The 15,689-nt window shown below is 41.4% G+C and overlaps 1 protein-coding gene across 1 annotated transcript in view; it reads left to right on the top strand.

Moving 5' to 3' along the window:
* slit3 (slit homolog 3 (Drosophila)) overlaps positions 1 to 15,689 on the top strand; it is a 234,015-nt gene that overhangs the window by 121,450 nt on the left and 96,876 nt on the right. Inside the window, exon 5 of the mRNA XM_058649322.1 lies at positions 8,714 to 8,785. Within this exon, the coding sequence (XP_058505305.1) occupies positions 8,714 to 8,785 (72 nt within the window). The remainder of the gene's footprint in view (positions 1 to 8,713; positions 8,786 to 15,689) is intronic.

The raw sequence follows: 15,689 nt of genomic DNA, 5'->3' as shown, positions 1-15,689 counted from the left end.
CACACAAGAGTTTTCACTCTTACTTATACTGTATACACACAGACTACTCGCCCTTTTACTTGTTACCACTCTAATTATTTTATTCTTGTTTGGTTTATGAAATACTTCACCTGATTCCCCCGGCGTGGAGCTGACTTTGCAGGCTTTAGATGCTACAGGGAAGATAAACTTGTCATTTTTGTCTTTTTCATGTCTGCATTTTAATTGAAAGATTAAAAGGTCCTCTTGTGTGTTTGGGAAATTAAAAAAAAAACACACACACTCTGCAACAGTAGCTGCTATCGTGTCAATAATTCATATTATAGAGCTGCAGTTTCGTGGGACTGGGTTAGTTTGATATTGATCAAACTGCTTCGGTCAAAAGTAAGAGTGAGAATATCAGTTTCTCCTCTTACACGTGAGATACTAAGACGACCATCCGTCTCCAGTCTTTCCAATCGCTGCATCTGTAACGATGTTTCCACATTTTCTCCTCCCGCCCGTTCATCCACCCTTCCGTCCATCCATCACTTCTCCGTGTGTACGTCTAATGTCGTCTCTTGACCACGGGCTGCTGAGGTTTTTATTAGCTTCATAAATGTTTCCCCCGAGAGTCTGCGATGATAATAAGGCTTTGCAAAAGTACAAGGAAGAACAAGGAAGAACTTAGAAGAACAAGGAAAAGTGAGGCTGGAGTAGTGATATCACTGAAAATGTATTAAAACAAAATGGCGTCGGGGGCATTAAAGTAAATTAGCCAGTAACAAATGACCATGTGTGCCTTAACCTCTGCAACAATTTTTTTTCTTCCTCATAGTAACTCATCTAAATTTGTTGGACATCTTTCGGGCGCGGAGCCAGAAAAGCTTTTATATCCATAAAGGCCTATGGATCACAGAGAATTGCATTAAGCTGTCCAATTTAATTACAGTATCGACAAAACATAATAGATACTTACAGCCGTACGGAGAGCGATGGGTAGAGGAGGGGAGAGAGCAACGGGGAGGAGAGAGAGAGAGAGAGAGAGAGAGAGAGAAACGAAAAGTGCAGACAATGTCCATTTATAATGCTGATGCAGTGTATGTATCAAAGGAGGCGTGTGTGTGTAGGTGTGTGTGTGAGTGTGTGTCTCTAATGAAGGATTTGCAAGGGCCCATGAGAGCTTTTGAGAACGCTTAGTTTGATTTAGATGCTACAGCTCCCTGATGGCTGTTTCACTCACACACACACACACACACACAGCAGTCTACACAATCTTACAAATGTCACTGGTGGACACACATCTGTCCGCCCACGCACAGACCCACACACTTACTTAGATCAGTGTAATGGAGCGAGTTAGGAGAGTGGCTCTCCTGTCCCCGTCCCTGTCCCAGCCAGCCGCTGCTGTCAGGCTCCCGTCCACCGTGATCAATAGAGGGGGGGAATATTTTTATTCATAAAGTGCCCACTTAATTAAATCACGGGGAGTGGAGCGGGGGGAGTGTGGAGGGAGAGGGAGAGGGAGGGGGTTTCAAGACGAAGCAAGGGCAAGGAGTCCAAAGACTGATGAGGAATTACAAAGACTAGAATAAGCAAGGCAGCAAAGGAATGTGGAAGAGAGACCATTCGGCGTGTCCTCAGTTGTGCTTGATTACAGCAGCACACAGAGGACACACTTCAAGGCTGTATGTGTATCTGATGGGAAGCTTGTTCCATCGTTTTGTTGAACTTTTTATTCACCACGTATCAAATGCAGTGTTGCTACATCGTAACGGAACGTCCGCAGGAATCTGAGATTTGCCTCGAGAGCCGTGAGTTTGCTTTCAGTCACACTGGTGTCCAGTCACGTGTTGCCATAGATTATCGTCTGTTTTCTTCTCAGTCAGAACATCATTGGATGGACTTCATGTGCCATTGAAGAAGACCCAAAAACTGACGTGACTCCTAGTACCTTAATATAACTTCTTCATATGGGTCCTACACCCTTAACAAGACTTCTACACCCTTAATATGACTCCTACACCCTTAATATGAATCCTACATATAACTCCTACCCCCTTAATATGACTCCTACAGCCTTAATTATTCCTACATCCTTAATATGACTCTTACATATAACTCCTACAACCTTAACATGACTCCTACACCCTCAATATGACTTCTACACCTTTAATATGACTCCTACATGAGTCCTACAACCTTACCATGTCTACTACACCCTTAACAAGACTTCTACACCCTTAATATGACTCCTACACCCTTAGTATGTATTAAGGGAGTAGGCCATATGACGCCTACAGCCTTAATGACTCCTACAGCCTTAATATGAATCCTATATATAACTCCTACACCCTTAATATGACTCCTACATATGATTCTACTGCCTTAATGACTCCTACATCCTTAATATGACTCCTACATATGACACCTACAGCCTTAATGACTCCTACACCCTTAATATGATTCCTACACCCTTAATTTGCTAAATGTTCCTGATGACAGTGTCTTAATGCACACTGAAATTGGCCACAAGAACCAGGGGAGCATGTTTGAAAGTAAGGGGGACACAGCTCTATTAGGAGTAAACTCTGCTCCCAACAGGAACTTGCAGACTTTCTTTTTAGAGAAGTGTAACTGCGCACGAAGAAATATAAAAGTAGAATGCACTAATATCCTTTGGAAATCCAACCCCAACCCAAACTATGGACAAATTAAAATTGTGAGCTTGATATACATACATAAAAAAAAATAATAATAAAAAAAATCGTCCCACAGAGCAGTCGTGCTTTGTGCAAAGCTCTGTCAGCATGTTGGGTAATATATTCCCTCAGTTTGTTGGCACGAGTAAGAATCACTCAAGTAGAGTGGCTCTGTAGCAAAGACGTGGTCGTAATGGGAAGGTTCCAGTTTTGAATGCACAGAGCTGTTCATCTGTGGCTTTGCCAAAAAGTGTAGCATTTACAGTCAGTAGGAGAAATGAAGGTTGAAAAGTTTCCTGTATGTTCCGTTTAAAGTTGCCCAACTAAATAAATGCTCGCGCGTTAAGGGCTGAGTTGGACTTATTTGCTCGTGTGTTACAGCGGCAGGAATACACATACTTCCATGAGATCATATGAATTCTAACAGCGCTGTTACTCGCCGTGTTACCCGAGTGTTGACTTTCAAATATCCTAACAGAAAGAAAGTGCAGTTTTTTTTCTTTTCACCACTTAAAGTCATAACATGAATTGAAAGATTTACTCTGCTCTAAAAGCTAGCGGGAATTCATTCAAAACATCCACTTCCCCAGTCTTTAAAACCTCACTACATATTTATTATGACTTAAAGGCAATACTTAATAGTAAGTTAAAATGGCAGACAGGACATTCAAATTGTTTCCAAGGTTACGGACACCACAGGATACTGAACGGCGGCCACAGTACGGTAAGACCTGCTGCATGACTTTGGTCTAATCCTGCAGTGGAGTGCCTTTAAAAAACAAGGGTAATATGAGCCACGCAGCAGTCGATATTTATCACCCGCTTTATGGAACAATATTAAATGCAGTTACAGTTACCCCAAGGGAGGGCAATGAGAGACAGACAGAGACACAGAGAGGGAAAGTAAGACAGCAAAGAAGGGCAGAATAAGAAAGTGACCGAAGAAGAGAAGAGACAGGGAAGAGGGAAAGAGCGGTATAAGCCTGAGCTAACCGTCAGTCTCTGGGCTTTCAAAAAATAAAATGTGCCACCTCTGCCTTCCTTCTCTATTCTTTCTTCCCCACAATTTTCCTCCTTCATCTCCTTTCCCCCTTTTTATCTCACCCCTGGAGCCCAGCCAAAGGTCATCTCCCTCCCTCTCTCTCTTTCTCTCTCTTTCTTCTGCAGCAGCCACTCGTCTTTTAATAACACACACACACACACAAGGATGCACGTGGTACATTGTAGTTTAGGCCCCTCCACTCTCCCTCCTGCTGCTGCCTCCACACAGAGAGACTGACAATTTGCACCTGACACACAGACGCACACCTTTTGCCAGCCCCCTTGTCGTTTGTGTTGAGCTGAGACCTCCTGTGATGCCCGCTGACACCGAGTCGTATGAAATCAAAAAGGCTTTGCTCCCACTCCTCTGTTTGCGGGTTAATGGTTCTGGGCTCAACGGCCCTGCCTCGTATCTGGATCAGCCTGAGGGCGGATCTGTCTAATATCAGGTGTCTGCTGTTACATGTAAAAGTGCAGGGTGAGATGTTTAGGGAAAAAAAGATCAGTGTTTGTCTGTGTATGAAGGTAAGCTGTATTTTTTTCTAGTTGTGCAACTGCAGTGTTTTTCCTACATAAACCTTTTTGTTTTTCTTCATTTTAAATTGTCAAAACAGTATTTTAACATGCAGTGAATTGTAAATAACTACCAGATATTGGAAGTTATTCTGACAAATGGGCAAAAGCACTTTTGCATTTTCTGTTCCTTTTATGGTTAAATGGTATAAAATGGTCTATCCATCCATCTATCCATCTCTACATCCATTGCATTTTTAAACTGGCATAGCACAGTCAAAAATATAATTTGATTAACTTGCAGTCTTTGCAATTTGCTAATTGCGTCATTTCAAAATGCAAATTTGATTTGAAAATTAATAGTTCAGCCCCACCAAGGAGGCACAATGGAGCGTGTGTGTGTGTGTGTGTGTGTTAAAGGGTTAACAGCAATATCTGAAGTGACAAAGGGTGACCTGGCAAGTGTTATTATTCTCCTCACATGAATAATGGAAGTTAATATGGAGGAGGTGATAGCTGCGAGCAAACGCACACACACACACACACACACACCAACATGACCACCACCGACACCAGCCCCGACCAGAGGAGGCTCCCACTTGTCATTTCTCAATCTCCCCCCCAGACTTCCAGGGGCCACAGAGAGTCATCATGCCCAGAGAGGAGACGCCTCGCCTGGGAAACTCTAATAAAGAGTGGGGGGTCTTTTTTGGTGAAAGGGGGGAGGTCTGGAAGACATTTGGTTCAAAATTCAATCAATTATACAGTACTTAGGAAACCATGACAAACATGAAATGGATAATGGAAGAGTGCCCTTTCTTGTTCTTCTTCTTCTGCTGCTGCTGCTGTTAGAGTTCTTCTTCTTTTCCTCATTCTATTCTTATGTTCTTCTTTTCCTTATTCTGTTCTTATGTTCTTCTTCTCCAACTCTTGTAAACTCTGGGTTTTTTGTGTTGTCTCATTAAGAGAGAGGGGTGTAAGAAAATATCAATAGCGTAAAATATTGTGATATTTCATGGCATGAATCTGAAGACACTGACAGTGGTGCTGTGTTGTGTTCAAGCCTCCAGCTTCTACGGCAGCAGTCTATACTGCCTGTCCTACACCTTCATCTCACACGACAAACTGCATATGAAACATCTGAATTTGAATTGAATCTTCCTTAAAATAAAGTATGTGGGGCCACACGGGAGGGGGGTGTAGTAGTTAGCACTCTTGCCTTTGCAGCAAGAAGACCAGAACAAGGTTCTTTCTGCATGGAGTTTGCATGTTCTTGCATTCGTTTCCACCGTACAAAAACATGCAGATTTGGGGGATGACCTGTTCCCCACCTTTCGCCCCATGTCAGCTGGGATTGGCAGAAGATGAATGAATGAATAAACTATTTGGGAGGGAAACATCTCAATATATTCTGTCAACACACAGTTGTAGTTCCAGTCCAGGTCCTGAAATTCCCCCCCCCCCCCCCCCCCCCCCCCCCCTTCCTAAAAACATATGCAGTTGTTTCAGTTTGAGCATAATTCACTGAATGTGTCATTCTACTGGAACTGATGTATAATTCAAATAGCCATCTGTCTCTTTAATAGAATTTCGGGAGATTAATTGCCCGCTTCCTGAAATGCTGTAGCAATAGAGGAGGGCCAAAAAGGCTAAAGCCATTAATTGAAATGTGAGAGCAGATTGCTCGACATTGGTGTGCAAACCATCCCGCCCCTGTTTGTGTACCTGTGTGTGTGTGTGGTGAGTCTATTAGTGAGTGTCCTTTTCAAGGATCATAAGCCAATCTCCTGTTGGCGATAGCCTTTGCTCTACTCAAAGGTCGGCAGGTGTGACTCACAGAGAGATGAGATGTCAACTGTTTACATGAAGAAATAGCCCCGACACTGTGCAGGTAATACATTATATGAGAGTAAACAGTTGTTATTTAAATTGGGCAGTACATAACGTCACATAATGCTTATTTCATCATCTACAGCATGTCTAGTTGAGATGATAGTGATTGACACATGTATTCACATTTAAAGCAAGTCTATAGTATTTGTTAAAGGGCACATGTCCAGTTTTCAGTTTGAGTGTAATAAGGCCTTTGTGGGACGCACATGTGCACCTTTGGTCAATTACCACAAACACATTTATCAGGCAGGATACTTTATCTTTCTATAAACACATTTTATGTGTCACCAAAATGTCACCCAAACAGTGAGCGGTGCTGGATGCAGCTTGACTATAATAATAATAAAAAAAAAAACATTTCCCTAACCCGAAAAGCAATCACACAAATGGACAACCAGTGACCACCTATATAATGAAAACCTCGTTCAGAGCCTCTTTGACGCATTTGTTTTTATTTTGGCAGCTTAAACTGTGAACTCCGGGAGCTGGTGTCAGTCGCTCAGGTGCAGTCATAAAAGACAAAGAGGCACACACACACACACACACATGGTCTCATAATGGCTTTTATTTGACTTGGATGGCTTTCCTTCTGTTAGAGGAAATAAGAAATAAATATCATGCCTGGTAAACAAAACAATAAAAGACTTATTGCCGATGGAACCACTCAGAAATGAGACTTTTTTTAATGTTTTCAGTCGATAGAGGACGCAGTGATTGACAGACATTTGAAAATTAAAAATGTGAATATATACATTTCACTTCAGAAGAGTCAATCACCTTCACCTGTGTATACACGGCAGTGTGGATGTAAACCTGATGTAATGTCTTATTATGGTGTAAGAGGTCGGCACCTCAGCACTTTGCAAACACTTGACTGGCACCACTCCATCTTGGCAATTTAAGGAGCAGACTGTTGCCAGCATTTTACGCCACATTAAGTCTCTGCATGTTGCTTGTTTTTTCTTTCTTCTATAAGCTGAGCACACCATAAGTGGGCAGCATACTGTATAGAGAAGTACAGAATGCTCCAATTAGGGCTCCCTTTACTTTGACAGATATTAGCATATCCGCTTGTGCGACACCGTCTGTCGATGTCCTTATTGTCCGATGACTCGTTTACAATGTGGTGGCCAACGCATTTAATCTCTCACACACTTTAACAACATGCACCAGATGGAAAGAAATCAGATAATACTCATTCTCTGTCAGTTTCTGCTAAAAAAAAATAAAAAATACATGATATCTTGATGTTCTGCGTACTTCCTGTCCAGCATGGCTGCAACAAAGAGAGGACAAAAAAAATCTGAGCGCAAAGCAACATTTCGCATTTTTTATTTGCCTAAACAGTGCACGATGCCAGGCACATACTTTTCCCATCAAGGCCTTGGTGGGGAGAAAAGAAAAGAAAGCAGAGGCGAGTATAGTGCTCATCTCTTGTCAAACAAAAGGAAAGAGCCAGAAAAACGCACATGCTGAAAGAGAAACAACCGAAATGGCGAAAACCCCCTTTTCTTTTTTAGGTGGTGGAAATGAGTTCTCTGTTTTCGGAGCAGAACTAACTTGTAACGAGTGAGTGATTGTAAATGATACACTCTAAGCTACAGTGTATAATTTACATTAATACTGTGTGTGTGTGTGTGTGTGTGTGAAGGTCAAACAGAAAAGTCCAGGTGGAGTTCTTTTGCTCTTAAGTGCTGCTTATTTAACTTTTAAATGTGTGTCCACTGTCTGTCACAGTGTGTTGGTGCGAGGGTCCGTGTGTGCATGTGTGCATTTCTGTGAGTGTTTGTATGCTTCAGACCTGACGGGCAGGAATATATGGTGATTAGCTCGTCTGATATTTCATACCTCTCTCTCTCTCTCTCTCTCTCTCTCTCTCTCTATCTCTCTCTCTCTCTCTCTCTCTCTCTTTAATTACATTGTATTTTCGGAGCGCTGTTCGCCCGCCAAGGCTTCTCCCCAACAAACAGCACTAATAGAATTAAGGCCAGGCCATTGTGTCGTGTCAGAAATCATTTCATTCATATACGTTTTCATTAGCGAGGAGAATACAGAGACTGTTGCATGTGCTGCGACGGTCAGCTTGTGTGTGTGTGTGTGTGTGTGTGTGTGTGTGTGTACAAGAAGGAAGGAAAAGTGTGTGTTTACGTGCGATTGCTTCATCTTTTCCAACAGAGCAACTTTGCACAGTAGGAGGGCAATTTTTTTTTTAGTTTAAAAAAAAAAACAAAAAAACTTTTACATTAAAAACATGTGAAACATTCTGTCTTCCATATTCCACACACACACACACACACACACACGTTACAGCTCTGATCTTTCTGTTTGTCTTTGAAAATTGTTCCACTGATCATAAATGTCATGTTATCCTTTATTTTTCTCCCTCTTTGATTTTGTTCTTCTGAAATAGTCATCATATACTGTATATATGTGTATATATATATATTTACAGTATATATACATATATATATGTACTGTGCACATGTTGCACATGCTGGTGGTTTTGTTTATCACCTGACCTGTACATCTTTGAGTGGTTGGTATACCTCAACTAATGTCTTGCGTCATTCTCCCCCCTCTCCCTCTCTCTCTCTCTCTCTCTCCAGAGACCTCAGCGAGAACCAGATTCAGGCGGTTCCGAGGAAAGCTTTCAGAGGAGTCACCAACGTCAAGAACCTGTAAGCACAATTGCTTCCTTCCTTCCCTCTTTCACTGTTTCCTTCCCTCCATCCCCCTCCCCTCCTTCACCCTTTTATCCTCTATCTTCTTTTTTTTTGCCCATCCCCTCCCTCGTTTCTCTTTTATATTGCATTGGACCCGAAAACCACAAAGAGCCTTTTTTTTAATTCAACAAATGTTGCCTCCAAATGAGAAACATAACTTCACATGACATTGTTGTGCGATCCAAACTGATAGAAGCGTGACTAATACGAGCCGTGCTGGTATAACAACCAAGATGGATGCCAGTCATGTGGGTCTGTCAAGTCTGCCGAGAGACAATATTAAACAAACCGGACGGTAATTTCTCTAAACGCAGAGCAAGCCGTCTCCTGATTGGTTGGCCTGTCTCGCAACCGCCGGAATGAACGAAGACGTTCCAGAGCCGTCACATCTGTCTGACGGAGTATTGATGGTGCAACCACGGGGTTTAGTGGTTTAAATGTCGCTGTAAATTTCAATACGGGCTAATTCTGATGGTTCCCATGGTGAGTTAGACGAGCAATTTAAAGCTTTATTTATATATTTGAGGAAAAATGAAGAAGAGCTGTCGTGTTGCGTTTCAGTGCACAGATTTCACGCGGATTGGCGTTTATAGTTAAGACGTTAATTTGAGGACATTATTCATAATTCATAGCATCAGAAAAAAAAAATCTACATTTTCTCTCTAATAATTCCCACTTTTTCTCAAGTCGTTCCTCCCTTCCTGTCCAGGGTATACGAGGGTTTATGCTCGTCAAGTGTTCAATACCACCCTGTCATTTATTCATGATGTCCTAATCACCAGTAGTGCAATCAATATGCTGCCTAATCAATGACTCCCATCAATAATGGCTGATAAATCCTGCCTGATGCTGCACTGGAAGCTTTTCGATAGACTCTCGGGAATAAACATGTCGTCGCTGCGCCGAGTGTTCAATATACAGTAGGTTTAGATGGAAATGAACCAATTAAAGAATAGAAGATAATAGAGTTTTGTGAAAAGGAGGAGGAGAATTTGATATAAATCAAAAAAACATTATTTCAAAAAAATATAATTTGAGAACATGTGGGCTTTTTATTTATGCTATTTTTTATTATAGTGTGAAAAAATAATAACGATCTACCCTTTAAATTATGCGAGTACACATAATTAATACGTTTACACAAAGAGGGATTTAAACCTAGAGGTAAATCAATCACAATTACAACCACCGATGCAAAGACAAGTCATATTTTGAGATCAAGCCAGTCTGCTTTGGTCATATTTTCTACATTTATGTCATTCCACTCTGCTAATCAAAAGCTACCTCTTAAATCGATGTGTGTTTTTTGTTGAACTGCTCTTTAACGGCCCAAAAAATGAAAATCAACCCTCAGCTTTGGAGCCAGTATAGATAAGGAAGTTGTTTAAGTGCTCACAAAAAAAGTAAATTCCTGGAAAAAAGGGTGTGAAGCTCCAATGTTGAACCTTAATGTGACGTTGTTTACTCTGTCCCAGGTCAATCATGTAAATATTTACCGTACATCAACTTAAAAACGTGTTTATCCTTGAACAGCACAGATCGGTGTGCCTGATAGACATGTATCTTGTTACAGACCAGTAACTCAGACAACTCTTCTGGTCAGTTTCCTTTCCCATGTGTGATGTAAGTTCAATATGGCTGCCACATTATTACTCGCAGGTTAAATGGACCTGAAAGTGCGCCCTGTACCGCTATGTGTGTGTGTGTGTGTGTGTGTGTGTGTGTGTTTGTGTGTTTGTGTCAGTTCCCATGGCCGGACTCCAAACCTCTGAGTTAAGGTTGGCCTCTGATCATCTAATCCACTCTCCCATCTCACAATGGACAGCACTTCACGCTAAACACAAGTACGACCTTACGTCTTTCACCCCAGATGCACTCGAGTATTTCACAACTAACTCAAGTCCGGGCCGCCCCGAAATGACCCGACTGCAGAATATATCACATCTTTTATTACAGGGGGGATGTAAACCTTACATATCGATGTCAGTGCATTTAACCTGTATTTATCCTGGGAAGGTTAGCTGAGGCTACATCCGCACTGCTCGCTTTTTGTTTTAAAACACATCAATCTGTCTGTCGCTGGTCTGCCATTTTAGAGGCAGTTTAAGATTACTGCTGGCTTTACTTTGATTTAAGAAAACTTTCAGGGCTTTTGAATCCAATGACCCCGTTACACACGTTCACATACGGACATTTCTTTTTCTCATCGTCCCTGCTCTTTCTTTCTCTTCTGTCTGCTGCGTGTGTGGCTGTTTCTGTCTCTGGACAGATCTGTAGGTAAAAGTGGGTGCAAGTTTCCAGAGTTTCTCTCAAATGTTGCACGCTGCCCGTTTCCTCGCTGTTTTAACACAACTCTTTGCTTTCTGCCAAAGCTATAAAGCCGTATTAATCAAGTTGTCTCTGCGCTCGTTAAAATGTGTCACACTAAATTGCTTTGACTTACAAAGTGAATCACGGTACATGAAGATCATTCATTTTTCCGCCCACCTCCCCCTTCTCCCCTCTTCCATACTATTTTCTTTCTCTTATTTCTACTTTCCTTTACGTCTCCTTCCATCTGTCACTGTATCATTCTTTAGCTTTTATACGAACAGATTGTGTTAGCATTTATCTATTATACTCTTTTTGTTTTACTTACCTCCCACTCTCTGTCCCTCATGGTCTGTCTTTCAGTTTTTTCTTTCTCTTTTTTAGTCTATTCTTTCTTCTTTCTCCCCCTCCGTCCATCCCTGCCTCCCTCAAACTAACCCCTTGCCTTAAATTCCCTCTCTCCCTCTTTTTTCCCTTCTCTCATTCGCTCCATCCCCTCCCGCATTAGACAAGGTGACTCCTGCGGTAAAAAGGCCCCAACCCTCCATTACACCGCTGATGAAAAAAAGCCATCTTGACATTCTGTCCCTGGTGGACACAGCATTGACTTTTCTCTTGCTCTTTCTCTCTCACTCCCTCTGTCATTCTCAATCTCGTTCCCTCTCTCTTTCTCTCTCACTCACTCTTGTCTTTTCTTTCTTTGGTGTTTCCTTCTATGCCTTCAGGTGGCTACCGCTGCACTGTACGCCAATTATTACACTTTTTTTCTTTCTTATTTCTTCACGTGCACATGCACGTGCGTGCTCGCGGACACTTTTCGACCCTGCAATCAGATTGACTGCTTTGCTGAAGCTGCCAAGAACCAGACAAAAACGATTATCGTAGCCGTCCGCTAACCCGAGGAGACATGTACATGCCATGCGTCTGTGTGTAGATGCTCGTGTGTGAGATTCTCCGTACACTGTGCTGACTGCTGCTCCTGTCATTCCCCTAAAAGCAACCTGTCAGTCAAACTACAGATGATAAAGGCACACGTAAAGTTAGAACGGATGGAGACGCACTGTGAAGAATGAAAACACTTTATGTATTTTGTGGTTGCACCAATGTTACGTCCGACATGCAATATCTTGTCTTGCCTTATCGCAGAAGTCGTCTCTAAGGTTGGGTCCCACGCCGGAAGCATGAGCTGCACATCTGTGTCACGGAACAGCTTGCTTTTCATTGAGGCGCACGATATCAGATTAGAGCAGCCACACTGCCACATGTGAGATGTGCATCATAGGTGTGCTGCTGTCCTTAAGAATAAAGTGATTGACTGTGTTTACTGTTATCCACACGTGGTAAAAAAACACAACACTTTCTGTACTCATTTCAAAGAAAAAGCGCCCAAGTGTTCCAGTTCCCTGAATCAGTTTCTCTTTTCAACCAGGCTTTTATTGTGAAATATTTGCAAGCTTCTTCACTTAAGAGTTCTGGCATTTAGTACAGAGCACAGAGGCATTTAAAAGTGTGATATTAATGTCACCTTTTAGATACAAACTCCATGTAAAACAGCAGCAGCTGACACACAGTGCACATGCTCCAGTGTGGCCCCCGTCCTAACACTTCTGGTTTATTCCTCCGATCGTTGTCTTATCTTATATTCTGGGTCGAGCAGAGAAAATGTCCAATTCTATTTAAGAAACCAAAATGCAGAAGAACTGCTCAATTTATTCCCAACTCTTAAAACCAGGGAGGAATACAGTGCAAGGGAGGTTGCCGTCTGCACACTGGAATAAATCAAAACTTATAACCCTATAAATCCAAATGTTTTGAAGCTCCAAAACAGCGTTGAAAATGCTGTCAGTCCTCTGAAAACTGAACTGAAAACTGAGAACTAACTTTGCGCCACCACCCACACTGTAAGACAAAAAAGATAAGTACGTTTTAGCACTGAAGTTGAATAATTTCCTCACATTTAAGTTATTCCAACTGTTACTGTCTCTTTGGTCTAACAGTGTCAGATCGTGAATGTCTTAGAATGTATGTGTTATTGAAGGCCTTGACTTAGTCATCTACTGTTTTTGAAGTACTTTCTGCTCTTCCTCTCATCTTTAGAGTTTGTGAGTCACTTTAAAACTGTGATGGACAACTGCCAACCAACCACTCCAGATACCAAAACTACTTATCAGTTAAGGAACATTGTTTTCTGAACATTTCATTTACAGTGAACACAGCTATGACCTGTATCAATGGTCATGAGCTGACAGGGAGAGCTGCTCAGATATCCAGAGTAGAATGCTGCCTCCATGACTCAGTGTCTGATGAGCAGAAGATGCAAAGCATACTGGTGATGTTTCAAAGCCTTTTTGTTGACAGTGACATTTTCCTATGGTTGTCATCAAGTGAAAAGTGTAGTCTTTGTGTGCAGATGATTCCCAAATAACATTTACCCCAGTGAGCTATTTCTTTTTGCATAAATGTAAAAAATGATCATAAAAAAAATAATTAAAGAAAAACAAAACCCCAAAACCCACATCTGTATTCAGCTTTTGCAAAAACTGTAGTTTGGAACATAAGAATTGTTATTAAAGTAATTTAGTCCAAATTAACTTGTATTCATCCCTGAGGGGGGCAATTTGATGCAAGCTAATTTGCAACATAAAATCCCAACAATTAATTCATACTCTTACAAGCCATAACATGCCTTATGTGTTCATGCAGCTGTGATACAACAAGATAAAAAAGGAATTGAGCAACTAATAAAATGGGAATTTATACAGGTGATGGAGTTAATGATGACTCATCATACACAGTGGATAATGCTATAATTGCAGTCGGAATTATGTCTGAGTGTGTGCTCTATGGAAACAAAAACACAATACAAATGCTCAAACATAAGGCAATGATATTTGTCTGACCACTATTTTCTTGAGAATTGTATGAAGGTTATATTTTAGAGGTGTAAGAAAACATTTTACTTATCAAAAATCAGTATTGATATAAAAAAGTACTATATGAAAGGGTCGATGTCCCATCTGTTTGTAGAAGACATTATGTGCTGGAATTATATAGCGGAAATTAAAGCGCCAAAATTATCTTCAAATGCTCTTAAAAAACTTGGTCTCAATTTACAGCTAGCTCCTAAGCAACTAGCTTATTTTAAGTACCTGCCAGCATGGTAGCAACTAGCAGTTACAACCTTTAACTAGCAGCCAGCCTCTTAGCAACTTGCAGCTAGCTTCTTTTAACTAGCAGTCAGCCTTTTATCAACTAGCAGCTAGCTTCTTTTAACTACCAGTCAGCTGCTTATCAACTAGCAGCTAGCTTCTTTTAACTAGCAGCCAGCCTCTTAGCAGCTAGCTTCTTTTAACTAGCAGCCAGTCTCTTAGCAACTAGCAGCTAGCTTCTTCTCATTTCCTTATTCATTAATTTACAAAATGACACACTTAGGCATGGTTGTGTCGTACAGACAGACTTCACTTTCTATTAACACTGTCAAAAATGGTTGTTAATACATTAGACCTCAAGTTCTTTGTCTAATTACGTGTAAGTAAACACAATGACAGGTGTAGCTCAGAAATAAGCAGTGGCAGATTTGGTTTGTTCTAACGTGTAATTGAAAAACGAACGTCAGCATTGAACAAAGATTATATTTCATTAAATTGTATGAAATCATTCCACAATTTAAAAAAAAAAAAAAAAACTTGAATCATTGTATCACGTCTACGTACTGAATGTTTTTTTTCTCAGGGAGAGACGCACACCCCTTTTACACTAGAATTCAGTAGTTGTGCTTTCTACTAGAGCGAGATAGACAGAGATAACTGTGATCTGATAGTGTGTATGTGTATGTGAAATCATAGTCATGCTTAAATCACAACATATGAAAGTCACTCATGCTGCGAGGCATGTGGCTGTAGTTGGATTAGAGAAAAGCATGGACCCATCAGATAAGGTACAGCTGTTTCATATGCGCTCACATTACACCTCAGAGCCCACACAGACACACTATTTTGTTTATCTTCCGTGGCCATCTCGTCCTCACAGTCTACCTTGTTTTCCATCTGCCCGCTTTCGCGCTCTCATGCACACTTTTTTATTGTGATGAAATTTAATTCACCTCTCCCAGTGGGTCCGCCCATGCTCAACATCCACTCACTCACTGCAGCTTCAGGTGGTTTGGAAGAATGTGTTCAGAGTGTGTGATGTGCAATATCTGCACCAATGCAACCGTTCAGTTCATTAGTGACTGAGCAAAAAGGAACACACCCCATGGCTTTACTTCTTTACCTTTCTCCTCCCTGTCATCCTCTCCCCTCTCCCTCTCACTCATAAAACGCCTCTATGCTTCACGCTTCCCTACCCACAATGCAGTGCAGGATGGCCGTTTGTTTGAATTATGACAACAGCGCCTTAGAGGGAGGTGAGAACATTGTGTCGGCTGTGAGCACTCGCACACACAAGTGTCTGCATGCACACAGATACACACTTTGTGACCTGCATTGTTGTGTGTCTTTGTCATTGCAGATGCTTACCCTCAGTTGCTTTTATGTTTACCACAATTCCA

Source organism: Solea solea, chromosome 14 (genome assembly GCF_958295425.1).
Source record: "Solea solea chromosome 14, fSolSol10.1, whole genome shotgun sequence".
NCBI lineage: Eukaryota > Metazoa > Chordata > Actinopteri > Pleuronectiformes > Soleidae > Solea > Solea solea.
Note: the sequence above shows the minus strand (reverse complement) of the source record. Positions and strands in the feature narration are given on the sequence as shown.